The sequence below is a fragment of the Myxine glutinosa genome, chromosome 11 (assembly GCF_964187855.1).
Source record: "Myxine glutinosa chromosome 11, kmMyxGlut1.1, whole genome shotgun sequence".
Taxonomy (NCBI): domain Eukaryota; kingdom Metazoa; phylum Chordata; class Myxini; order Myxiniformes; family Myxinidae; genus Myxine; species Myxine glutinosa.
In genome coordinates this window covers 32,003,978-32,031,354 of record NC_136271.1, presented here as the reverse complement: position 1 = coordinate 32,031,354, position 27,377 = coordinate 32,003,978, and the positions used below count along the sequence as shown (strand labels likewise).

Genomic DNA, 27,377 nt, shown 5'->3' with positions numbered 1-27,377 from the left:
CTCTGGATCCAGCAAAAGAGCCCCAGACCATCAAGATTCCTCCTCTATGTTTGACAGTTGGTGTCACACACTGAGGAACCATCCTTTCGCCTACTCGACGGCATACAAAAACCCTGCGTGATGAACCAAAGATTTCAAATTTTGATTCATTGGTCCATAAGACCTTCTTCCAGTCTTCAGTAGTCTACTGGCAGTGCTTCATGGCCCAGGCAAGCCTCTTTTTCTTATTTTGCCATCTCAGCAATGGCTTTCTTACTGCCACTCGACCTGTCAAACCTGCAGCTCGAAGCTTTCTCTTCACAGTTGAAACTGAGACTTGCTTACTTTGACCAGTGTTAAGCTGTGCTTGAAGCTGTTGTCCTGTGAGCCGCCTATCACGCAAGCTGTTGACTCTCAGAAACTTGTCTTCTGATTCTGTTATGGCTTTGGGTCTGCCAGACCTCTTCCTGTCAGAGTTTCCTCCCGTTTCCAAGTGCCTTTTGATGGTGTAGGAAACTGTACTCACTGACACGTTGGCTTTATTTTCCAGTTTTTGCCAACCTAAACATTTTTTTTTAACCTCGAGCAGTTTACTGCTTACCTTTGTACCATTTCAGGTTATTCACTGGACTTGAATTGCTTAAATTTCAATAAAAACTGACATAAATTGAGGTGTTCTAAAACTTTTGACCGGTAGTGTACACTACCCAGATCTTTTTCAAACTCAACGAGAAACCTTTTATTCAAACTCTGAAAATGCTATGGAGAACGTCTGCTTCTGATAATTCTTCTGCAAAGTCGGCAAGCATCACAGAGAAACCCAGCTTTAGATTATCTAAAGGCTCCTTCATTCACCGCCGTTATGTCTTGGTGCATGGCGTAATATAGAGCTCTCACAGCTCTGAAAATGCCATAAAACTTTTAAGATATACGAAGAAGATTCCTCCTTCTCCATATTCAGTGAAGCGGCGGGTGGAATTTGCTAGTGACGGGTGGTATTGTGAGAGAGACCTGCGGTGCCAGTTCCATGGTGTTCACACACATTGGATTAACAATGCATACGTGGCAAGTTGAAGGTGACGGAAAACAGGTTGGGGGGGAATCAAAAGTGGGGTTTTATAAAATATGTTTCTCCCCGATCTCTCTCTATCTCCTCCCCCTATCCCTCCCCCTCTCTTTCCCTCGCTTCCACCCCCCTCCTCGGACCACACCTCCCTCCCGTAGTGTATAGTATAGCAACATGTGATGAGGCTTCACTCTTCCCCCACCCCTTCTCCCTTTCCTTTCTCCCTACCTTCTTTCTCTCCCCCCTCCCCTCTCTCTCACCCTTTACCCTCCTCCCCTTCCCACCACCATCCTTCCCCTCCCATCCTCTCTCTCTCTCCCCTCCCCCCTCTTCATATTCCCATCATGAAGCGACTCTGCGTTACCAGGCAACGCCGGGCACCTTTGCTAGTTGGGAGTAAATATATCAAAATGTCAGTTCTCCAACCTTAAGCATCATCAGGATATCACCATCACAATGAGCTCAATGAGACTCCAAGGGGGCCGTAGCAACTTTTTTTTTGAAGCCTTAATGGAGGCTTACATACAGAGGTAATACAGTTGTGATCACATTTCACCCTGGCTGGGGATCATCAGCACAATGCAGTGCACCCTTCCATCTGCCGCTGTTTTAACATCAGACAAACTCACGGATTTCAGTAGTTTTATCTCATCCACTGCTGTCTCTGTGTAATGGGGAGCACTCTTCACCACTTTAAGTGCCACAAACCGCTTCCCTCTGCCACGTGAGAAAAAAAAAAAAAGGAAAAGAGAATGGGAGCATGTGAAGAACAGAAAATAAAGTGATAAAAAGCAATAATAAAAGATGGACAGAGCATCATTAGAATTCCAAATAAAACAGTAAGGATGCATCTTTCACATAAATAAATATGAAGTAAAAGTGGGAATAATGTATAACAAGTATGAGGGAGAGTCAACAAGTTTTCCCCTCAAGGTTTTTCACTTAACTATGAAGCAAAAGTTTGGATAAATGGGTCCTGAGTGAGTCAATGTAGTGTCAAGCGAGTGCTACATATTATACTCAGTATCAGGTGGGTTAAATGATGCCAATGAAATATCAATGTTCTGTGCTATTTTTTACTTGGTGGGCAGTCCTGACAAGGACAAACAGCTCATTAAAACTAATGGTTGGTGTGTACAGCCACGTACATGTGCATTCCGTTTACTTTCAAATTCCTGCTTTGAAATTGTTGTCCTGCCTTTGGCTGTCTTCTGTGTTGAATTTTCTTCCTTCTTAGTTATTCCACCTTCTTCCTCCTCCTCCTCCTCCTTTCCAGTCATCTGCTCTGTTTCAACTCTCCGGTCAATTTTGTTTTTGTACATCACTTAGTCATCCTCCCCGACTGGTAAAATGTGTCTCAAAACTTGACCAATCATGCATGTACAAGCACGACCTTTAACAGGCAAGCCTTTCGTCCAGAGCTTGACGCAGTTCGTACAGTGAAGATGGCAATGCCCAGAAAAGGAACCGCCTGCGTAGCAAATATTTGCATGCAACAGCTGCTAAATGCAATGATGTCTGGTTCTCCCTCCCACAACCATCCAAACTCATACGCTCCCGCTCCTCCCATCCCCCGTCACAACCATTCACCTTACAAAACTTACAAACAACTTACAAACTTATATTCACCTTACAAACCACTTCCCCCATTCCTCTTCACACATCCCTCTAGCTCCACTCATGACACCAGTTTTTCCCACCTCGTTAACAGAATCCCAAAATGTAAATGTGCAGTGCCTTCAGCAAGTATTCACACCCATTGACTTTTTTTTCACATTGTTGTGTTACAGCCTCAATTTAAAATGGATTAAATTGAGGTTTTTTTGTCACTGATCTGCACATAATACCACATATACTCATATACACTAATTGGAGTCATGCTGATCCTATGTAGAAAGTCTGGTAGTAGTAGTTCTAATGCCCAGAAGTGTAGGAGTAGTGAGACAAAACAAATACACAAACACCAGTCCATGAAATATTGAAGTGTTTGTGTGCTTTCCCTTCTCTTGTCTTCCGCTCCCTCTTTTTATATATTTTGTTTGTCTGGTTGATTTGTTTGTGAAGTAAATGTCAGCTCTTTCACGAGCCTCGATTCAGTATACAAAAAAAAAAAAAAAAAAAAAAAAAATTGAAAAGATGCATGTGCAATGTAGCAGGGAAAGTGTGTGTGTGTGTGTGTGTGTGTGTGTGTGTGTGTGTGTGTGTGTGTGTGTGTGTGTGTGTGTGTGTGTGTGTGTGTGTGTGTGTGTGTGTGTGTGTGTGTGTGTGTGTGTGTGTGTGTGTGTGTGTGTGTGTGTGTGTGTGTGTGTGTGTGTGTGTGTGTGTGTGTGTGTGTGTGTGTATTTTGGTGCTCACCGCAATGCAAAGGCAAATTTCCCCTTCATTGTAAAACTACCAAATTGACAGTTAAAATAATTTTGAGCCGATAGGGGTCACGGGCCTGGTAGGCCATAAGCCGAATGGTTGTTTCTTTCAAGCTCGTTGCACCATTCGAGCCTCTACTTGAAATTTAGTTTTTTCTAAGCCATAGGCTATGCTCAGAATGAAAAAGTAGTTTCACATTCGAGATTTCATTTCAAAAGCAAATTTATTGGCGTTAACCTTCGGCACTCTTTGAAAATCGCACTAGTTTTTATAGAGACGTTCTCCGGTGCACACAACCGAGCCTTCAAATCAGCTACATATGACGTGATGCTATTTTTGTCTGCTCGTTAGAGGATGGCGACTTTGATGGGAGGCGTGTCAAGCAAATTGCCAGAAGTTACCACAAGGTTGATCCATTTATGTACCAAAAACGCCGGTAATTTGGTGCCGGCCAGAGAATAGTTGGCAGGAGTGAAAGACTATGCTTTGAAATGGTCCAGGCGAGATGGTGCTGAAGGAATCACCGCCAACAGTGAGCAACTTCAAGGAGAAAGTAAGAAAATAGCCGGAAGAAGCCAAACTAAAAATTGGCTGTTTATGTTTGTCATCGCTCTCCTCGCTGAACAATGCACTTTCTGTAGACACGTCGTAGCAGGGTGTCTACATGATTGTATAAATATAAGATACACACAAGTCTATCGTGCATACCTACTGTTTGTTCAACAGAGATCCATGGGGCTAATGGAGTTTCGGAATAAAACGTGACAATGGAGCTTCTGAAACAGTTCCTACAACAATGTAGTTACCAGGTTGGCGTTTGGATTCAATTTTATGTGAGACCTGACAATGATCGAGGTGAATTTCCACACTGATCACATGAATAATTGTGGCAAAATCCTTGAAAACAAAAAACAGATCCATGTTGAATGGAGAGATGGTAGGTCTGTGTAGCAGGTTCCTACCTGTATGTAGGTTGACTATAGTCTGGGAAATCAAATAAGAAAACTGTATGGCAACAACAATAAAATCCTGGCTCCTACTTCCTAGCAAGGAGTATTTGCAGGTGTTTTTATGCCTCTGCCAAAGTCAAAAAAATTATATGGCCGCCATCTTGGTTTTCTGGTGGGCCGAATAAATCGGGCTTGTAGGCCTCTGCTGATCATACATTGCCCGGGTTTATTGCGTCAGATTTCCATTGGCTTTGTTTTGGTCGAGTGTTACTCATGATGAGGGATCCCAAAAAATCTAATCATGTGTCAAATAATGATTACCAAGATTTAATCAAGCCTGTCAACACGCACAGTACGCAGCTCCCTAAAAAAAGTGTGACGTAATTTTTGGACGGCCGCATATTCAGGTTAAAACTATACTTGACCGTTTGACGAATCAGCTCCTTCTGATATAACCGTGGCGGAGGGTGTCATGGATTAGAGGTGTCGAGTTAATTTTTTAATAGCGCATTAAATGTGTGTTTCCCAGTTACGCAGTTCATCTTTTAAGAGCGCTTTAAATGCACATTTCCAAATTGGCCCAGAATTTGTCGCAAGTTGTGACCACAATGCGATCATTGTTGTTTATAAATTAAAACGAGTACATGACTTTTTTTTAGGAAACTTGCGTTCAAATTAAATTGTAAAGATATACAGTCACGTGAAAAAGTAAGTACACCCCATGTAAAGTTTTGACTTTTTCAACATATTTCAACACACAGCGATTTGATCTTCATTTCAACAATATTGATAGATAAAGGTGATATAATATAACAAATATCAGGAAACATTTACATTTTGTAGTCCATTGTATAATTTAAATAAACATAAATGCAAATTTCGCATGTGGAAAAAGAAAGTACACCCCTACATTAATAACTACTTCAAATACCTAAAATTAGAATCAGGTGCACCAGCTCAGGTGCAAATGATTAGAACATCGTTAGAGAGGATCTTCGAGGAACCTGTCTTATTTAAACCTCAGACATTTAGTTTGGTTTGCTCTTTGTTGTTGAAGTGTGCAGCATCACCATGCCTCGATCAAAAGAGCTCTCTGAGGCCTTCAGAAAGAAGGTTATAGATGCCTACGAGTCTGGGAAGGGATTTAAAAAGATCTCCAAACAATTTGAAATCAATCATTCGACAAGCCTGGTGTTGGCTTAGCGGTTAGGGTGCTGGCTTGGGATCTGAGGATCCTGAGTTCTAATCCTGGTCGATCGCTGAATTAACACCAGGGGGGTTGACTCAGCCTGTCATCCTTCCGAGGTCGGCAAATTGAGTACCAGCTTGCTGGGATGAATGATCCCGGTGTGTACCCCGGTTTAGAATAGGTACACCGTATCCCTGCGCGTTGTAAGAGGCGACTAAGTGTTGGCGTCAGGAAGGGCATCCGGCCATAAAAAACTGCCTCAAAAAGGGAACCATGAGGTCATGGGGCCCGCAAGGCTAACCCCCGCTCTAGCGGGGAAAAAATGGCCTCAAAACGATCATTCATTCATTCATTCATTCGACTGTCCGGAACAACAACAACAACATGCATTTTAAGGCCATTTTCCCTGCTAGAGCGGGGGTTAGCCTTGCGGTCCCCATGACAATCTTCTCCATTTTGCCCTATTTTCTGCATCTCTCCTTGTTAACCCCCTTGCCGGCATTTCTTCTTCCACCATCTTTAGCCAAGTCTTTCTCGGTCTTCCCCGTCCTCTATTTCCTTCTACATTAATTTCCATCACTCTTCTCAACCAGTCACTTTCATCCTTCCTCAACACATGACCAAACCATCTCAACCTGTTCCTCTTCACAGCATCAATCACAGGCAATATTCCCATCATCTTTCGCAATTCATCATTTGTCTTTCTCTCTCTCAACGATACGCCGCACATCCATCGAACCATTCACATTTCCACCCTTTCCAGACTTCGTTGCTGCTCTACGTTCATTACCCACGTCTCGCTCCCATAAATCATAACACTTCTCACACATGCAGCATACACCTTTCACTTCAGCTTCAGCGACACTCTCCTCCTCATCAGCACGCCACTCAGTTCCCGAAACTTCTTCCATGCACATCTCACTCGAGCAACCGTTGCCGAGTCTGATCCACCTTCTCCATTCAGCATGTCTCCGAGGTAGCAAAATGTTTTCACACCTTCCAGCTTCACGCCGTCTCCATGATCCAACTCAACATTTCCTCCATCTGCAGCTCCCTCTGTGCACACCTTACATTTGAATGTAGCTGCCACACTGGTAAATGACCCTCTCAGACCACTACATTTTTGATGAACCCACTCTGCACACATTGTACATTGAATGGAGTTCACTCCGACACCCTTCCTGCACACAGCACACGACCACTTCCCAGTTCTTTCCACCTCACCACATGCTTTACCACTTGCCATCACCTTCGTCTTTCCGATATTCACCTTCAGACCTTTTGTCTCCATACATTCCTTCCACTTGTTCATCTTTTCCTTCAGTCCATCCATACTTTCTGCAATCAACACCAGATCATCTGCATACAACAACTCCCACGGTAAACCCTCCTTTACGTTCTGAGCCAGCACCTCCATCACAGCTACAAATAGTAGTGGACTTAGTACCGACCCCTGATGCACTCCCACCTTCACCTCAAACTCACCACTGTTCCCGTCCTTCGTCCTTACAGCTGTGCGCGCTCTTTTGTACATTGCCATCACTACTCTGATCAACCATTCCTTCACTCCTAACTTCCTCAATGCCCATGTCAATACTTTGCGTGGAACCCTATCGAATGCTTTCTCCAGATCAACAAACCCATGGTGCCCTCCGGGACACAAACCCATGGTTTGTGTCCCGGAGGTGCCCCCTATCTCGCCTACGCACCATCAGGTAGTCAACGGTTGTCGTCGACCCACCTGACGTGTCTGTAACAAGCTTATTATCCTCTTTCTGGAACTGAGTATTACAAATCAACAAATCAGCTCCATCAGCAAACTCCAAAATCCTTTCACCTTCTCCATTTCTCACACCATATCCGTAACCCCCATGAACTCCCTCAAAACCATCCATACTCCTTCCCACATGTCCATTCAGGTCTCCTCCCACCACAACAACTTCCTCATCTTTCACGTTTTCCATCAGCTTCTCTATCGCACACCAGAACTTGTCCTTCTCTTCATCGCTTCGACCAACCTGCGGAGCATATCCCGAGATGACGTTCACCAAGAGCTTTCCAATCATCATTTTCACCATCATCAACCTATCACTCACTCTAGTCACACTCACCACACTGTCTACAAACTCCTCAGAAAACAGGACACCAACACCATTCACGCCCTCCGGGCACCCTTGCCACACAAACTTGTATTTCTGTCCCTGCCTACCCTTCACCATTCTCACACCACTTCCCTTCCATCTCGTCTCCTGCACACAACATATGTCCACTCTTCTTCTGACCAATACTTCCACCACTTCTCCTGATCTCCCTGTCATTGTCCCTACATTCCATGTCCCAAACCTCAGAAACCGATCTCCACTTCGGGCTGTACCCTGCCCATATGTAGTTGTAATTGTCATGGTTCTCTTTTTGAGGCAATGTTTTTATGGCCGGATGCCGTTCCTGACGCCAACCCTCTTCATCGTCTCTTACAACACGCAGGGATACGGTGTCCCTATTCTGACCAGGGTACACACTGGGAAACGTTTAAAACATGGAAATTTTGGGGGGGGGGGGGGGGGGGGAGGGCAGCATCAGCATCACGGTTGCGGTTTAAACATATTCCAGGAGCAGAGGCGGAAGAAAAACGAGATACAGGGGGCGGGGCACAGCACAAGTCGAGACGAGGAGGAAAGCGAACAAGTACGTGTCCGGGAGGAGAGAAAGAATCAATATAGAATTCTTTGTCTATCCGTTTGTCCTGTTTTTAAAAACGCCGGACAAAGGGTAAGATGCCCGCGAGAGGCAGGGGGAAGAAAAGAAAATCAAAGAAACAAGCAAATACTGTGAAGGAAAGAACTTACACTCACAAAACACCGACGGGGGGAAGGGAGCCCGGAAAGACCAGGCCGCGCACAACGCGCGAATAAAAAACGACCAATCACACACAAATCCGCAACAACCACAAAACCAAAACTAAACAGAAACACACAACAACACACACACAACAAAACAACCAGCGGAAACCCGACAAAGACACGAATGGGAAAACACTCAAACTTCGATGCCGTGGAGAGCTCGAAGCAAGCCTCGTCGCCTGAGGGACCGGAAGTCCGGAACTGTCCGGACTGTCCGGAAGATCATCTACAAGTGGAGAAGATTCCAAACGACTGCCAACATGTTCAGGCCAGGCCGCCCCAGCAAGTTCAGCCCGAGAGCAGACTGCAAGATGCTGAAAGAAGTCTCCAAGAACCCCAGAATCTCATCACGGGACCTAGAGGTAGCTCTTGCCACTGTTGATGTCAAAGTGCACGAGCCTACCATTAGAAAGAGGCTGCACAAATTTGATCTACATGGGAGGTGTGCCAGGAGGAAACCTTTGCTGTCCAGAAAGAACATCAGGGCAAGACTAAAGTTTGCCAATGAATGCCTTGGCAAAGACCAGAACTTCTGGAACAATGTGCTCTGGACAGATGAGTCAAAGGTAGAGCTATTTGGCCACAGTACCAGAAGAATGTTTGGCGAAAACCAAAGACAGCATTTGACCACAAGAACCTGATACCAACTGTAAAGCATGGTGGTGGAAATATTATGGTTTGGGGCAGCTTTGCTGCATCAGGGCCTTGGCAGCTCACCATCATAGAATCCACGATGAATTCTTCATTGTACCAGAGGGTGCTTGAGGATAATGCGAGGCCATCTGTCGGAAAGTTGAAGCTCAACCGAAGGTGGACCTTGCAACATGACAATAACCCTAAACATACCAGTAAATCCACCAAGGAATGGCTGAAAAGAAAGAAATGGCACGTTCTGGAATGGCCAAGTCAAAGCCTGGATCTAAATCCCATCGAAATGTTGTGGGGGGATTTGAAACGAGCTGTGCATGCAAGAAACCCCTCAAACATCGCACAGCTGAAAGAATTCTGCATGGAGGAGTGGGAAAAAATTTCTCCCAGTCGATGTCAGAGACTGGTAGACAGTTGTAAGAAACGCCTACTTGAGGTTGTTTCTGCCAAAGGGGGCAATACCACCTATTATAGCCAAGGGTGTACTTACTTTTTCCAAATGCGAAATTTGCATTTATGTTTATTTAAGTTATACAATTGACTACAAAATGTAAATGTTTCATGATATTTGTTGTATTATATCACCTTTATCTATCAATATTGTTGAAATGAAGATCAAATAGCTGCATGTTGAAATATGTTGAAAATGTCAAAACTTTACAAGGGGTGTACTTACTTTTTCACGTGACTATGTGCACACAAAGTAATTTAACAATGCAACTACGACAACACATGGTTATAAAAGCTGAAAGATAATATTTATGGTACTTGGAGACTTGCTGTTTTTACTGCCAGTCTTAAATGGCCATTTCAGCTAGTTCCCCCAATGAAATCAGGTGTCGATAGCTTTGATTAATTTTTATAATCTAGTGTTGGTGTTAACAGCCCATGCCGAATAGCCTTTTCCTTGCAATTCCTTGTGAAGACAAATTCCCTATGTCTACAATACTCTTATAATTATTTAATTGCCTATTTTTTTTTATTGACCCTCCTACTTCATTTGAAAAATATTTGTTTTGTCCATTGCTTAAAATTCTTAATGCTTCTATTTGTTTGCTGACCAAACTTTGAGCATTGCTTAAAACTTTAAACTTAAAACTTACTTTTGGTTGAGATTCAAACCTTGGTTAGACAGCTCAGGTGAGTGTGCTTACCTATCGGCTATTCTGCCAGCAAACTGCTGCAACCAGAGCTGTTACACCTGTCATCTCTTCAAAATACCAGTTATGACAAGCAATGTAAAATTCAATAACATGAAATAAGTCATGAGCATGTGAAAAATGCTGCCAGTCCGAAAGTTCCACATCCACAAAACTCACTGCATGTCCCAGCAGAGCCAGACTGTAGAAAAGTGACCCCAGCCAAGCTTTCGCACCACGTGGTAACGGTTATTGAACAAGTCTCCAATGCATACTGGGTGATAGCCTCCTGCCAATACAGCGCACACAGTGGACTTGAGTAAAAAATACACACCCCATAATTAGTAATCAAAAGTGAACCACGATATGAAAATATTAATGGGCCTGGTAGGTGGACGGGGTGGAAGGAAGGGGAACAATATTTAGGGGAGGGAAAGGGTTGAGGGGGACAGAGGAGAAACATATGGTGGGGGGAGAGAAGGGGTGAGCAGAGGGAGGGAAGGACAACACGAGGAAGAACGAAGGGGAGATAGGAGGAACAACGTACTGTGAGGATTTAAACATGAGCAAGTGAGTCGGGACAAAGAGCACTTTGTAAACCAGTTTAAGAAGAAGAGCTGCTTCACACCCTTCAGCTCATTCTTTTGGTGAAGTCAAGAAAAATCCTTTAACTTGTACATTTTATGAACTACATGAATGTGAGGTTTTGTTTTAATGTCAATGTCTTCTGGTGTCCAGAACTCACCCTTGCAGTAATCACCTGGATCTTCCTGCTCTTCATCATCAGAGCCTACCAGTTCCTCTGGCTCAGACTCAGGTTCTGGAGACTCTGCTGTTGGTAGTTCTGGCCTGCAGAGCAACAGCGTAATGCAGACACGCCGTTGGTGGACGGAGGATAAAATAATAGAAATAATGAAAAAGGACCCCTAGCGTGGTTGGACCAGTGAGGAAAGGAAGGTGCATTCACTTGAATTGTAATTATTTTTTTGCTACGTCATTCATAGTTCTTAATCGGATACATCATCGGGCAATGTTTTAGTCCATGATGAAAATATATCATAACAAATCAACACAATAACATGAAAACTCCCTTTGAGTTCAACAACACATGAACAAGTTGGCAAAAGGCATATTGTACTTTTTCTATATATACTGTCCTGTCTGTAGACGATGAACACCAGCCTTGGACGAATAGCCAGAATGGTCCTTAAATCCGAGGCGACTGCCCGAAAAATGGCGGTTGGTTTTTTTTGGCACGTGCGTGAATGAAGGAAACGGAGTGCTTACCTGGACGAAGCACACGGGTTTAATCCGAAACCCACAACAAACAGACACAACAAGGAAATTCAACAATACTGATTTAATGAAAATAAATAAAAGACGGGAATCCCAAAATAAATGTTGAGGTAAAAACTAAAATTCTAAATGAGGTACCTCACACGCAGACTCAAATACAGACAAGGGAATAGATAAATTAAAAATAAATGTTACTTTAGCCAGCCGGCACTCAGCTTTGGTCCCAAATGGCTTTTAGGAGCTTGGTGGCCGTCAAACCTTGAAGCCACTGTGCGGCAAGCGCACAAGATGGCGCGAAGTCGCTCTCCATGGTGCCACAAACGTGAGGAAATTTGTGAGGACCATCCTCCTTCGTGTCCATCTGCCCGAATCGCTAAGAGCCCCACAAACTTATTGCTCCTTTTTAACGGCTGCAACAGCCTCCTCCTCCTCCTCCTCCTCCTCCTCCAAAGTGCCAAAAGTCCACACAGCACATGCACAGAAAATGCCCAGTACGGCCAAAAATGGCCCAGGTTTCTTGTCTGTGCAAAAAAAACCCAAAAGCCACTCTCCTCCTCCTCCTCCTCCTCCTCCTCTTGCTCGAAGTTTCTACGTGATGTCACCTCAACCAATCCTGAAATTTGGGGGCGTGGCCTGCTGGTTACGATCTTTTGGAGGCAGGGTTTAGTTCGGGAGCCTGTTTGCCTGGCCTTTGTCGACGATTGTTGTTGTTGTTTAAATGGAGGCTTTTATGGCCGGCCTTGTTGTAGTTGTAAAAACATAGGGAAAAGCCACAGGAGGCAATCACATACTAGGGGGAAGCCAACCTTAATCCCTATCTAGTTAACACAGCTTCACCACCCCCCCCCCCCCCCCCCGTGTGAAGACACATAAACAATCTTAAGCTCCAGTTTCCCTACATAATAATACATCGAGATGTCTCGGACACGTCCACGGTCCATGCTATAATTATGCGATCCTATATTTACGATGAGATTCCATCATCTACCCCCACAAACGTAACAATACTGTTACAGCCATGGGTTTCACATCCACTAAAAGTGGGGTATCCTCGGTTCCCCTCAGACTTACCGGGCCTGAGGCTACCACACATGAATAACTTTGTACTGCAGCAGGTTGTATCATATGCAACATATGATACAACACACAGATAAGACTTGTCCTTAGTCGATGTTTTTATAACAGTTATTGGAAAAAAATAATAATCAACACCAAACAGTCAAAATGCATAGAATTAAACTGATATAGATGTCAACTGTGCATTTATTCACTTTAAATAAAAAGACAATTTACAATGCTTTATATGTGATGTCTGTAAATAGGGGGACAATGGCGGACAATATCTTGTAGTTTTAATGTTTTGGACAGTTTTATTCATACTTGCTCTTCAATATATCAATTATCTTGGGCAGATTTTGGACCTGTAGTACCAACTATGTTGTTGTTTCGTATACAGCCTGTGGCTGCTGGTTGCAACATTTTTCTGAAGGTGCGTTTGTGCCTCACTTTGCTGACCTCAGAAGAATGACAGGATGACGGATGAGTCAACCCCCCTGGCAATAATTCAAGCATCGACTGGGATTCAAACTCAGGATCCTAGGATCCCAAGCCAGCAGCCTAACCGTTAAGCCAACACCAGGCTCCAACAACTATGTGATTTATATGTATGAAGTAATCATATGTAAACAATAAATCATATATAATTAAGAACAGTATCATTTTCTGGACATTTTGTATTTTCCATTTTTGATGGATAATCTTCTGAAATCAAAGGGCCCCTCCCGTTATATAAGGAATCGTTTCTCTGTATGCAGCTTTAATATGGCGACTGAAAATACGTTTCTCGGCTTCTACTGGACGAAATCGGCTGCAAATCCCAGAAGTAAATGCTTTGTACATCGAGGTAATATGTTCCAAATTTCAGCAATGCCCGTTTCCACGTTCTTGAATTTTATTTAGAAAACCCTCAAAATCACGTTGGTGTCCGTCGGTCCAAAATGTGTTGGCGCTCATATCTCAAGGGCTATATATTGAAACTAGCTGAAACTTGGATATACATCGGCCAATAGGCCTAGTTAATGGCTTTTGAAACAAATTCCACCTAAGTGCTATAGTTTTTGCTTTTAAATTAATTAAATAAATAAATAAGTAAATAAATAAATAAATAAATAAATAAATAAATAAATAAATAAATATATTATATATATACATACATACACACACACATAAATAAATATATAAAAATATACGTATATAGTATATACACACTTTATAACTCTTCAAAATATTATTACACAAATCTAATGTGCTTGCCCAATGGCCTAATGAATAAAGCATCAGACTCCCAAGCTGGGGATTGTGGGTTCAAATCCCGTCTGGGTTGAATATTTTTTTCCCCTTACTTTTTCAAGTTTTTATATCGTCTTGAATAATTATGAGCAAATGAACATCTTTGTACAATGAGCAAATGCATTTTGTTCGTATTTAAATCGTAATTATTTGTAAACCTGAATTTCAGCATCATTATGAGTATTGCACTACATCAAATTGCTTATTGTATGGAAATCAAGGGAGGTGCAAAAGCACCCCTTCCATTTTTTGGGACGGTTTCTCCGTATGCAACTTTAGCACGAGTGAAAATTTGTTTCTCGGTTTATACTGGTACAGGTATATCTATAATAATAAAAGGCAGTGTCCGTCTGTCTGTCTCCTCCACAACTCCAAAACCATGAAACCTAGCGGCCCCAAACTTTGCATGCATGCACCTAGACCTCCAACAGATTGCAAGGATGAAAACTGGGTGTTTGAGTGTCATAACACCTTTTTGAAGATGATTAACAAGGTGCTAATAAGAAAAAAAACGGATGTGTTAGCTTACCAATATGGCAGCCCGCCATCTTAGTCATCCCACTGCACCTTGCTGGGTTATTAAGCCACCATTTTGTTTCGGCCTACTCAAACGTGCCTTGCCTTGGAAACACGATTATCATTACATAAATGAACCATATCATCAAAATCTGGATTCGGATACGAGGATTGGATGTTGTAAACGAAATAATCTCCAAATCTGGAGTGAAATCTGACAAAATTTACCCTATCTTGCGATTATATAACTAAGTATATATGCATTCATTTAAGCGAGGCTGTGATTCTCATGCTGGGGTTAGTTTTTTTTAAATTTAACTTAATAATAGTTTTTAACTTAATTCTGACTTCCATAGGAACTGCTCGGAGACACGTTTTTTGAATAAAACGTTTTTAGCAAAGAACACTTTTTTAGTAGTTGGGACTGCTGTAACCGTTAGTGTTGGAGTCAATTCTGAAGTTGGAATTTGAAGATCGGTTCGGATTAAGAATTTGTGGAGCTTATCACACTGTGGTTTTTAACTGTGTGCAGAAATGAAATAAAGGGGTGGAGTAGGTGAGGGGAGGGGGAGTGTAGGTCCAGGTGCAACTGCTAAATCAGAAAGCATCTGAAAATGCAAAACCCGTCCGCGTCCGTTTGTATTCAGACATCTTCTTCTTCTTCTTCCGTATGCTCAAAATAACGAAAATAGTTTTTAAAAAGTACAAAATGAAAATTGATGATTTTATGTAGCCTTGACCTTTGAGCTTTAAATCTAAAAAACGACGACGACGACGACGACGACGACGACGACGACGGCACACACACACACACACACACACACACACACACACACACACACACACACACACACACACACACACACACACACACACACACACACACACACACACACACACACACACACACACACACACACACACACACACACACACACCTCATTCTTTTTGAGTAAATAATCACACTTTTCCCATGTGCTCCCTAAACTTTTATAACATATATTTAAGCCAATATTTCATAGAAGTACACTAGTACATAATAATCGGCACAAATGCTCTCCGTTCAACACAATGAGACAGGTTTACCTTTCACGCACATGTTCTGGAGCTCCTTGGATAACTCTAAGGAAACACACCAATCCCCCCCAAAAAAAATCAGAATCCTTCGGCTGAGACAATTCTATAAAAGCTAGCATTAGGTTAGATAAAGAGTCTCACAGCATCCGTAAAACGTACACAGGTATAAAATCAAATTAATATGAATACGCATTGCGTAGAGTGAGAGCTTCGTCGACAATGGTCAGTCAATCGAGGACGCAGCCCTCGCAAACATCTGTAGGCCTAGGCCTAGCTAGGCTAGGTTGTTTGATCTTGGGCTTAGAATTAAAATTCAAATAAATTTTATTGAATGGATAGATTGGGATAGAATGCAGGACTGACCTACTGTCGGCTATATAGTCTAGACTTCTAGTCGACTGGACCAGGTACGTAGGTCCGACTGGCCGGTACGTACTGAAATCGGTATACCTGGCTTAAATTAAGTCGGTGTAGCTGGCGGAAAACTGAAGTCGGTGTAGATGGCGGAAATCTGAAATTGGTGTACCTGGCTTAAATGAAGTCGGTGTAGCTGGCGGAAAACTGAAGTCGGTGTAGCTGGCGGAAAACTGAAGCCGGTGTAGCTGGCGGAAAACTGAAGCCGGTGTAGCTGGCTTAAATGAAGTCGGTGTAACTAGCGGAAAAAAGAAGTCGGTGTAGCTGGCGTAAATGATGAGCGGTTTCGAATTTAAAATCCGTTCTGTACAGTACTGTATTGTAATTTATTGATTTTAATCACCAGGTGAAAATAATTTATCGGTCGCGCCAGACCAAAGCAAGATCACGTGAGCAAGATGGCGGATCATGGAAGGGGCAAGATGGCGGATCATGGAAGGGACATTTGAAATGACAACATGAAATTTTGTTCCCAAGGGAATAGGAAAAAATTTGAAATTGTTTTTTTTGTGAAATTTGAAATGAAAGTGAAATTTTGAATGGATTTACATATTAGTCTGGTGGCAAGAGTGGTCAACCAGACACGGTCTGCTATAAAAGGTTGTTTTATATGGTTGGATTCCTTCGACCCCCAGCAACAACTTCCAGGTGGACAACCTTTTCAACAGGCTACTGTAACTGTGCAATTCAAGATGGCGTCCAAGATGGTCGCCATATTTTTTAATCTCCATATTGTCGTCAATTGTTATCTTATTTTCATGTGTAATATTTTGTTTCTCTGGTTTTCAAGGTCAGGGAATCTATTTATGATGGTTTCAGAGTGATATGATGTGTTTTATGCCATTTGTCTCATAAAAATCATGTGGGCAGAAATGTCCAAAACTGTGTGATCTGTAGTGGTGTGGCCATTGTGCAGTGTGCATGTAGTCTAGCATATCAGAAATTTGCATGTAGTGTAGCATATCAATAGCTTGCATGTAGGCCTACTCTAGCGAAGTGATGCTACTTGTGTGGCGACTAGGAAGAATGGCACCAGCATCACAGCTATTGAATGTGCCATCAGAAGAAGTCTTGCCTGGTTTTTCTGCTTACTGTGGAAGGCTATTACCACACAAGGATGCCAGCAAGATTGGGTATCTGCCTCCAATTCCAGCTTCTCCAACTAACCCCTGTGTGCTGAAGGAGGAGATGACAAGATTAGTAAATACCTCACATGCACTTGGTGACAGATGGACGATCATTACTGGTGATCAAGCCACATATGAACTTGCAATAGTGATCAGGGACAAACACAGACAGGAGTTCTCCAATGTAGTTTTGCTCCTAGGAGGCTTTCACCAAGCACACAACTATGTGAAGGCAATCTGCAAGATCATCAGGGACTCGGGTGCGGCAGATCTTCTTGTGACAGCTGGTCTGTGCCAGAAAGGGACAGCAGACAAGATTTTTGGTGAGAAAGGAGACTATTACCAGACTATGCACGCCATCAGAATCCTCAGTGAGGCCATATGGCATATCTACTGGGAGGCATTTGAATCATGGGTAGCAGACAGAGACACCACACAGTGGCAAGAGGGCATTGAGAATCTCGTGGAGAAGCTGCTTGAGAACAATGCTGCCACAACTGAGCAGCTGCAAATGACCGAAAAGTCCCAACCACAAATAGCAGCTCTTCAAAATCAGATGTGGGACTTCCAGAAATCCCAAGACCACTATCCCACAGCTATATTCTGGTCCAATTTCCTGGATATGGTTGACATTCTGCACCGATTCATCTACCATCAACGAGAAGGCAACTGGATGGGCCACCTGTGTGAGTCAGCAAGGATGCTCCCCTATCTCACTGCAGCAGGCCACTTCAAGTATGGTCAACAGTCTCTGCCTCTGTATTTGTCAGAGATGAAGAAGCTGCCCATCACTGCTCCTGAAGTTCACACGGCACTGATGCAAGGAGCATTTGTTGGAAGGAGAACTACTGGCATCCACAATGCTGTATCTCCTGACATGCTCCTCGAGCAGACCTACAATGCAGATGCCAAGGAACAGAGTGGGCTGGATGGCATAACACTCAATGAGGCTGCCCGGACCAAATGGGTCTACACCAAACCTGTCACGGCTGCGATCTCTGCTGAACTGAAGTCAATGCTGCATCTCACAACTTCAAACCCACATCATGAGTCTGGTCCAACCCGAGTGGCAAGGGATGCAGATATGGTCCAAAAAGTGATAGCAGCCATTGAGACCAATCCTTTCTCAGCAACAATGACAGCTCTGGTGAACATATCAACAGGGCAGCATGCAGATGCTGCAGTGCAGGACAGATCTGATGACTTTGAGGACTGCGATCTTGGAAAGCTTAGAGCCTATAAATTCCTGATCAACAGGTCAACCATGCTGAAACTACTCCCACCAACAGAACATACATTCCTTCTACATCTACAGCGGGCAGCTCTTGCAACTATTATAGATAAGACTGCACATGTGGCCAAGCCTCAGCTTCCCCCATTTGTGGATTATGGTTGGGCTCTGGAGGATGGGAAACTAGTTCCAGTCCTGTCAACTCAATCAGCCTGGCCACAGACAATTACAAAGGCTGTTGCATGTGGCTGCACCAAAGGCTGCAACAGGAACTGTTCCTGTGCCAGGAAGAACGTGGCCTGTTACATTGTATGTCGTTGCCAGGGATCAGCCACCAAGTGCAGCCGAGTGAAATACATTGCAGCATTTGACAGCAGTGACAGTAGTGACAGCAGTGACTCAAACAGTTTCAATTAACTGTATACCATCAGCTGTTCACATGGACACTTGTATTGCAGCATTATATTGAGTGGTAGACCTGTTCATAGGATGCAACACTGTGGCGTGTATCACTGACATGAATTTTACAAATATTTGCCTCAGCCATTTGGCTTTCATTCCAAACTGTGAAGCACATGCAGTAGTTCATTTCTCATGTAATCTGTTCTTGGTAACTAGTACCTTTCTGTACCATTATTGTTCTTACAACAACAGTAAACTACTGTGTATTGTTCTTGTAGATTTTCTGTGTCATGGTCGCCTTAAAATAATATATTAACATGTAATAAATATTAGGCCTAGTACACGGTATAAAACACATCATATCACTCTGAAACCATCATAAATAGATTCCCTGACCTTGAAAACCAGAGAAACAAAGTATTACACATGAAAATAAGATAACAATTGACGACAATATGGAGATTTAAAAATATGGCGACCATCTTGGACGCCATCTTGAATTGCACAGTTACAGTAGCCTGTTGGAAAGGTTGTCCACCTGGAAGTTGTTGCTGGGGGTCGAAGGAATCCAACCATATACAAGAACCTTTTATAGCAGACCGTGTCTGTTTTCACCAAAAATGGGGAGTTTGCCCCCTGGGTATATACATGCAATTGCCATAGAGGTTCGCTTATGAAGCTCTCTAATAGGTTTTCTCAAAATATCAAAAAAACAAAATTTAAAAAACAAAATTTATAAATATTTATGAAATCTAAAATCTGGTAATTATCCGTAAATTAAGCCAGTGCAACTCGAACTGGTATTGGACACAACTTCCGGGAAGGGAGACAACTTTATACCCAATCTCCGTAGAAACTTGACAAGCTTTGTCACTTGAAGTGCAGTGGTGGTTCTTCTCCAAGTAGAGGTACTCTATAATATACTATGGCAGAAGTAGACAAGTAAGTGCTTCTGCCTGCAGAGTAACGTTGCTGTGCAGCCATGGAGGGATAGGTCGGTCAGGAAAGGGGGTGAGGGGTAGGGGTCAACGAAAGGTAGCTGCCGTAAAAGGGGATGCGGAACGACGGTGGGGCATTTGAAAAAAGTTAAAGGAGACGAAGGATGTGGCTGTTATAAAGTGGATGAATGTCCTGTTTGCTCAATGTAATACTAATATTGGCTCCGCCACAGACAGTCACCGCACCATTCGTGGTAAAAACGACATCAGGAAAATGTGTAAAAACCAATCACAGTTGTGTTACATGTACATTGTGATCACCAGACATCATACAAACTGACATATTTATCCATCTTCTTCATGTCTGGTCAGATGGAGTGATACGTGTTCGTCAAATGGCAATGTGACAAATTCCTTGCTTAAATCGAATTAATCAATAGCAGATTGGAGCTCTTTAAGGCCTTACTTTTCTTAAAGGCAGTTTCCCAGATATTCAAGAAAAACTAACTAATGCCTATGTGGACTGAGAGCTTAAAACAATCAACTTAAACAGGTTATTACCTCCATAACAGAAGGTGTAACAAAGTTATGCTTTCATCCCGGAATGTGTTTGTTTGTGTGCAGGATATCTCAAAAGGTTGTGGACGGATTCGGATGAGACTTGGTGTACGCCTTGGGTGTGTGATAACGACAAATTGATTCAATTTTGGTGAAGATCCGAATCCAGATCCAATCTTTTTTTAAAGTGATTTAAGTGATTCACCATTGAGTGATCGGGCTAAAACACATATACAACAACAACAACAACAACAACAACAACAACAACAGGCATTTTAAGGCCATTTCCCTGCTAGAGCAGGGGTTAGCCTTGCGGGACCCATGGCAATCTTCTCCATTTTGCCCTATTTTCTGCATCTCCCCTTGTTAACCCCCTTGCCCGCATTTCTTCTTCCACCACCTTCAGCCAAGTCTTTCTCGGTCTTCCCCGTCCTCTACTTCCTTCTACGCTAAAACCCATATGTAGCAAGATATTTCAAAAAGTTGTGGATGACTTATGACAACGACGATGGGGCATGTAGCAAGACTTATGCCAGTACTTATGACGTATGGAGACCCAACTCTTGATGGAGAGTTGGGTAAGTGACAAGACCAAGCTGATTGGATTTTGATTCATGTCTGATCCAGATCTGACCTATCAGTGGGATACAAACCATAAACTGTTCAGCCTGGTGGAGTTATGCTCTCTACTGAGTGCCGTTCTTGTTAATTTTGTTATGAAAAGCCGCCTTGGAAAAACCCCATCATAAGCTATTTTAATACGGCTATACACCTCACATGCAACACCTCAACAACACTATTTCCCTGGTGTTGGGCTAGCGGCTAGGGTGCCAGCTTAGGATCCAGGTATCCTGGGTTCGAATCCCGGTCGATCGCTGAATTAACGCCAGGGGGGTTGACTCAGCCTGTCATCCTTCCGAGGTCGGCAAATTGAGTACCAGTACACTGGTAATTCCGTTTATCGTAAAAAGGCGAGAAACAGGGTTGGCGGCAGGAAGGGCATCCGGCCGTAAAACATTGCTTCAAAAAGGGGACCAAAAAAACAACAACAACCACGGTCCCCGAAAAGGCCAACCCCCGCTTTGCGGGGAAAAATGGCCTCTAAACGTTTTTTTTTTGTTTTTTTTTATACACCTCAACATGCAATCCCCTTGGCGGAGAAAAGCTGCTTGGGGTGTGGGTGAAGTTAAATCGCAACAACCTCCGTCGTGTGATCCTTAGTCTCCTTGTCAAATTTGGTTGCGATTGGATGTGTAACAACCGAATGTGTCTCGTCCGACAGACAAACACCAAATTGCGCACTTTAATATGATGAGAATAAAGGAAAGTTTTTGAACACTCACATATTTACAATAAATGTTGTGCTAAGTTATTGACTTCAACACCGTTAATAAAGCAACTGATTTAATCCTGATTGCAGCATCCGATTTAATCCTGATTAAATCATGAAAGAGAGGGTTTTTTTTGTATACAAGATCGAGGCTTGTGAAACCTTTTGATTACAATATATGCAGGGAAAATAAATAGTCATGGAGGTCATGTGCGTTCATACTACCAAGTACTGCATACAAGTATTAATAAAGATGTTGTTGTGTTTTTTTTTTTTTTTTTTTTTTTTTTTGTATACAAGATCGAGGCTCGTGAAAGAGCGAACATTAATCACACAGAAAGACAAACAGACACATAAAACAAATAACATCGGGAGCGGTAGACAAGATGGGGAGAGAGGGAGAAGGACACAAACACAACATTTGAGAGCAGGGACCGAGAGACATGGAGACATCGAGAGATCTGTGGGAGGAAGAGGGCTTTGGGGGGGAGGCATGTGAAGGGGGGGAGGCATGTGAAGGGGGGGGGGGTGGGAGAGGTATAAACATATGGACACTGCCAGGATTTCCAGGAAATAAGTTGGAATTTCAAACAAGGTGGATCTGGGGTGAATTAGTGGGGGTAGAAAATATCAAGGTTATGGATGGGGGAAGATAAGAGATGGTGGTGAACAGCTGTTTTAAAGACCTGGAGGGAGGAGAGGGATTGAAGGGAGTGTGGGAGTTTGTTCCACAGGCGGGAGAAAAGAGGAATGAAAGAGTGAAGGTGAGCAGAGACCCGAGATTTCGGCAGTTTAACCATCAGAGGGTTGCTGGCAGATCTTGTGCGACCTGTAGGAATATTTGGGGGACAGAGCACAGAGAGAGCTGGGGGAGCAAGGCCGGAGAGGAGTCAGTAGAAGACAGAAAGACCACCTACCTGCCTGCGGTGAGTGAGTGAAAGGCCCTCAGAGATAGCTTCATCACGGGAGATTCCAATGATTTTGAAAGCTTTGGATTCAACAGCGTGAAGCCGAGCCAGGTGTGAGGCAGGAGCACCAGCCCATAGGGGAGAACAGTATTCCATTGAGCTGCGGATGAAAGCCTTGTATGTGGTGAGGAGCTCAGGTGTGCCGAGGAAGGACTTCGCACGACGGAGGATGCCCAGTCGGCGACTGGCTTTGGAGGCCAGCTTGGAAATGTGGTTTTCCCAAGAAAGATCATGGCAGATAGTGAGACCCAAAAGCTTGAGTGACAGAACTTCTTGGAGAGGATTGTTGAGAAAGTAGATGGGAGGGTTGTCCAGTCGATCTTTTCGGATGTTTGTACTATTATTACAACAAAATACGATTATTGCAAAATTAATAACGATTAACAACAATATTTGTATGATTGGTCACTCCAGCCCCAAATTAAGGGTCTGTAGAAGATTGGAAGATTATACTCCACTGCATTTTAGTGCCTTTTATTTAAAAGCACAAATAGCTTCACTTGCACTTTCCCAATGAACAATACACTTGAGGACCTGGACTCAGATTCAAAAGAGGGGGCACGGAGGGAAACTACAATGAGCAATTCCGTAAAAGTAGGTTCTCCCAATACACCGCCCAACTTGGTTTCCAATTTTTACGGTGTAGCCCGTGGCCGTCGGAAACAGCATGTGTCTGTCCGACCGGCGCATTTATGTATGTATGCATGTATCTCACAAGCATCCACCAATTAGAGCTAAGGATCTGGTCACATGACAGGGGCACAGCGTTTAGTAACCATTACAGTTGCATATTTTACTAAAAAGAAATAAAATAACCTTCTGTGGAACGTTCTGGGATCCCAAAGAATGTCGTAAGGTAGGTAGGAGGTTTCAGAAATTCCACAGTACAATTGATGATGAGGAACACTCCGGCATCTTCAGATGCATATGGCTGCCGAAGCAGTTTCATGGCTATTGGGCACAATCCTGGTCGGGTCTCCACTCCTACGCAGGACACTCGAATGGCTGTAAGGAGTTAAATTCTTAACTCCTTACATCCTCGTAAACTGCTACTCATTTTGCCGACCTCGGAAGGATGACAAGCTGAGTTAACCCCACCTGGTGTTAATTCAACGACTGACGGGGATTTGAACTCAGGACCCTAGAATCCCAAGCCAGCACCCCAGCTGTTCAATCCCAGCAATGCAATCGACACGGACATTGCTCCCAAATCTGGAAATGAACAGATGACGACAGTTCGCTGGTTTGATATCGAGCAATACAATCGTGATTTAACATTATATTTTGATATAGTAATATTATAGTATCAATTTGTGATTGGAATGATGAATTATGCTGTTTGGAATGAAAATATAGAGATATTGAGTTTAAAGCAGAATGAGGAAATGAGGTAAGGGTTTCCATCCGTCCGTGACATTCGCGGATTCCCCATTTGCAGTTTCACCATTGACTGGATATAGCAACATCCAAACTGGTTATGTTTTTTGTCCAACTCCTTCACAAACCTGTTGTCAATGCCTGACATTCCACTAAAGCTGGCATAGGAATTGGAATTTATTGGGAAAAAAAAGTTAATACTATTTTCTGACTGCTATCTGGTATCCCCACGCAGGTCACACTATCCTCTTCAACTAAAGTATCAAACAAGGCTGGCTATGCCGTTGTTAGACTATCGGTCTTGTTCAACTACAATACTGTATCTGTAAAAGCCACTTGGTTTGATAATTTAACTCCATTTTTGACGGGATTTATACGAGGTTCTGCATCGTACAAAAGCTGCTGTGCAAACAGCAACCACACTCTAAGGTAGCAAACAGTGTGACCTGGAGTCAAGGAACCGCCAAGACGAGACCACTTACTACTCAGTCAAGGCAGGAATTTGGAATTCGTTCAGCATGCCGGAGATAACTTGCCACTTTATTGTGAAGGAGATCGCATGATTTTTGACATCCACCAACTGATGCTGGCAGATGGGACAACCAGTTTAACCAAGATGGGACAAAAATGGAGGAGAGGTAAGGAGGTTGCAAGCAGAGTATCCAGCCATAAAAGTAGTAGGATGGTGCCCATGAGGATGAACAGGGAACGGAGAGTGTTTAGGGGGTATGTGGTTATAGTTATCGTGGGGAATGAGATTATGGGAGCAGGGTTCGAAATAAGCACTGGCCCGGGTGCCAATGGCCAGCAAAGACTGTTTGGCCACCAAAAATTGGCCTTAGGTGGCCCGGTTGGCCACCTGTGTCAAATTTGTCGATATATCTTCATCGATGTATTCGGGCGTTACTTGTCATTATTATGCAATCTCAAAGAAGTAAACTTGCCATGGGGACTAAGGAGCAATACGGCAAAGGTCGTACTTGTAACGACTTCATTTGTTTCCCTTACCTGGAGTTATGAAGTGCAAATGATCTTTGTAAACCTGCAGCGCCGCTTCAGGCGTCGGTGAGAGAGAGAATTACGAGTGATGCTTTAGAACTCATAAATTATATCACGAGTAAAATAACTCCATCCATGTTATTTTCACACTTGCTAAGCCTATGTTGCTTTAGGGTAGACGTGACTGCAAAATAATTTGGAGGAATTCCCACGTTTTATTGCCGGTTCCCGCCTTGGGAAGGTGTATATATAGCAGCTTGAACGTTCGTTCCACCTTTTGGCATTTTTCTCTCGCCACTTCGAATGGTAAAACTAGAACAGCACTCAGTGGAGAGCATACCTCCACCTGGTTGGCCATATCACTCAATGGTGAAGAATCACTTTAAAAATTCTACTGGCTGGATCCAGACATTCACAAAATTTGAATCGATTCTTCCTCGTCACACACACAACCTGTCCAACAAGTTTCGTCCAAATCCATCCATAACTTTTTGAGATATCCCACTATGTATCGTTTTTGGCCCTATCTCCCAATGGTGAAGAATCACTTAGAAAATGAAATTATTCTCATATCCGAATCCATATTCAGATCTTCACCAAAATCGAATTGAATCGTTCTTGTCAGACACCCAACCGGTCCACCAAGTTTCGTCCACATAAGCGATTTTCCGACTTTCGTCGGAACCTTCGTCCTGGAACACAACGAGTGACCTATATAAATGGATCGATCCCTGCTGTGCTCATATATAGGTAACAATTGGCGTTATTAACTCCACCTGGGACTACTATAGCCCAGGTAGGCTGTTTACCTCACTGGTGTCCATAAAAAACAAGGTGTTCATGTTCAGTGTTCTGCTGTGATTTCGGCTACAATCACAAGAATTCCCACCAGTTGAAAGTGACCAAAATGATCAGTTTTCACAAGTAAGGAAACTTTACTTTATATTAAATAAGATTTTGAAAGGTTTGAAGATGTTTCTATTATTATTATTATTGTATTTTTTTTAGCTCTCGGCGGTGAAGTCTCAACTCTTGTAGTATTTGCCTGATCAGTCGCCTTATTCGGCTTATATTTACGATGTGAACGTAAATTCATCATGTGAACGTAAATTGTTGTAATCACCAGTAAAGGGTTTCACAGTGATATTTAGTTAGTGTGTGTGTGTGTGTGTGTGTGTGTGTGTGTGTGTGTGTGTGTGTGTGTGTGTGTGTGTGTGTGTGTGTGTGTATAAATGTGTATATATTTGCATGTGTGGATGTATGTGTATGTGTGCGTGTATGTGTGCGTCTTGGTGTGTGCGAATGTATGCGTGTGTATATGTTGGTGTATGTATGCATGTGTGTCTGTACGTGTGTGCGTGTGTGTGTGTGTGTGTGTGTGTGTGTGTGTCTCGTCAGTTATTACATTTGCATATATAAGGGTTTCAGAAGGTGGAACGGAGGAGCCCTACCAGAACTCAAAGTATCCATCTCCGTGTGTGTGTGTGTGTGTGTGTGTGTGTGTGTGTGTGTGTGTGTGTGTGTGTGTGTGTGTGTGTGTGTGTGTGTCTCGTCAGTTATTACATTTGCATATACTAGGACGTGCCCGTACGTGCGTGCAAAAAAGCATGCGTGCAAACAACAACAAAAAAAAACTTTGAAACCACGTGGCAGTAACGACCACAGAACCCCCCCCCCCCTCTATTTACATGAAATGGTTTGGTCCATTCGCAACGACCACAGAACCCCCCCCCCCCCCTCTATTTACATGAAATGGTTTGGTCCATTCGCAAAGCCAAAGCGAACGGCGAACGGCTAAATCGCCATAGCTCGGTAACTACTTCTCCGATTAATTTCAAACCTTGAAAAGGCACATCCTCGGGTCCCCAGCAATATACCTGGCAAGTTTCAAGTATATCGGACCGGTAGTTGTCGAGAAACAGCGGTCACAGACAAACACACAGACATACACACACACACACACAGAGATTACTGGAATTATAGATAGATAAGGGTTTCAGAAGGTGGAACGGAGCCCTACCAGGACTCAAAGTATCCATCTCCGTGTGTGTGTGTGTGTGTGTGTGTGTGTGTGTGTGTGTGTGTGTGTGTGTGTGTGTGTGTGTGTGTGTCTGTGTGTGTGTGTCGTCAGTTATTACATTTCCATATACGGGTTTCAGAAGGTGGAACGGAGCCCTACCAGGACTCAAAGTATCCATCTTCGTGTGTGTGTGTGTGTGTGTGTGTGTGTGTGTGTGTGTGTGTGTGTGTGTGTGTGTGTGTGTGTGTGTGTGTGTGTGTGTGTGTGTGTGTGTGTCTCGTCAGTTATTTATTACATTTGCATATATACGGGTTTCAGAAGGTGGAACGGAGCCATACCAGGAGTCAAAGTATCCATCTCCGTGTGTGTGTGTGTGTGTGTGTGTGTGTGTGTGTGTGTGTGTGTGTGTGTGTGTGTGTCGTCAGTTATTACATTTCCATATACGGGTTTCAGAAGGTGGAACGGAGCCCTACCAGGACTCAAAGTATCCATCTTCTCGTGTGTGTGTGTGTGTGTGTGTGTGTGTGTGTGTGTGTGTGT

The 27,377-nt window shown here is 43.3% G+C and overlaps 1 protein-coding gene across 4 annotated transcripts in view; it reads right to left on the bottom strand.

The window, feature by feature from the left end:
* Positions 1–27,377, bottom strand: part of SRPK2 (SRSF protein kinase 2) — an 85,655-nt gene that overhangs the window by 56,984 nt on the left and 1,294 nt on the right. For 2 of the 4 annotated variants that reach the window (XM_068130423.2, XM_068130424.2), the window contains exons 3-6: positions 15,483–15,518; positions 10,981–11,084; positions 10,416–10,524; positions 1,675–1,762 (exon numbers count right to left, since the gene is read on the bottom strand). In XM_068130423.2, the coding sequence (XP_067986524.1) occupies positions 1,675–1,762; positions 10,416–10,524; positions 10,981–11,084; positions 15,483–15,518 (337 nt within the window). The remainder of the gene's footprint in view (positions 1–1,674; positions 1,763–10,415; positions 10,525–10,980; positions 11,085–15,482; positions 15,519–27,377) is intronic. The other 2 variants (XM_078786519.1, XM_068130425.2) reach the window with 2 other exon arrangements.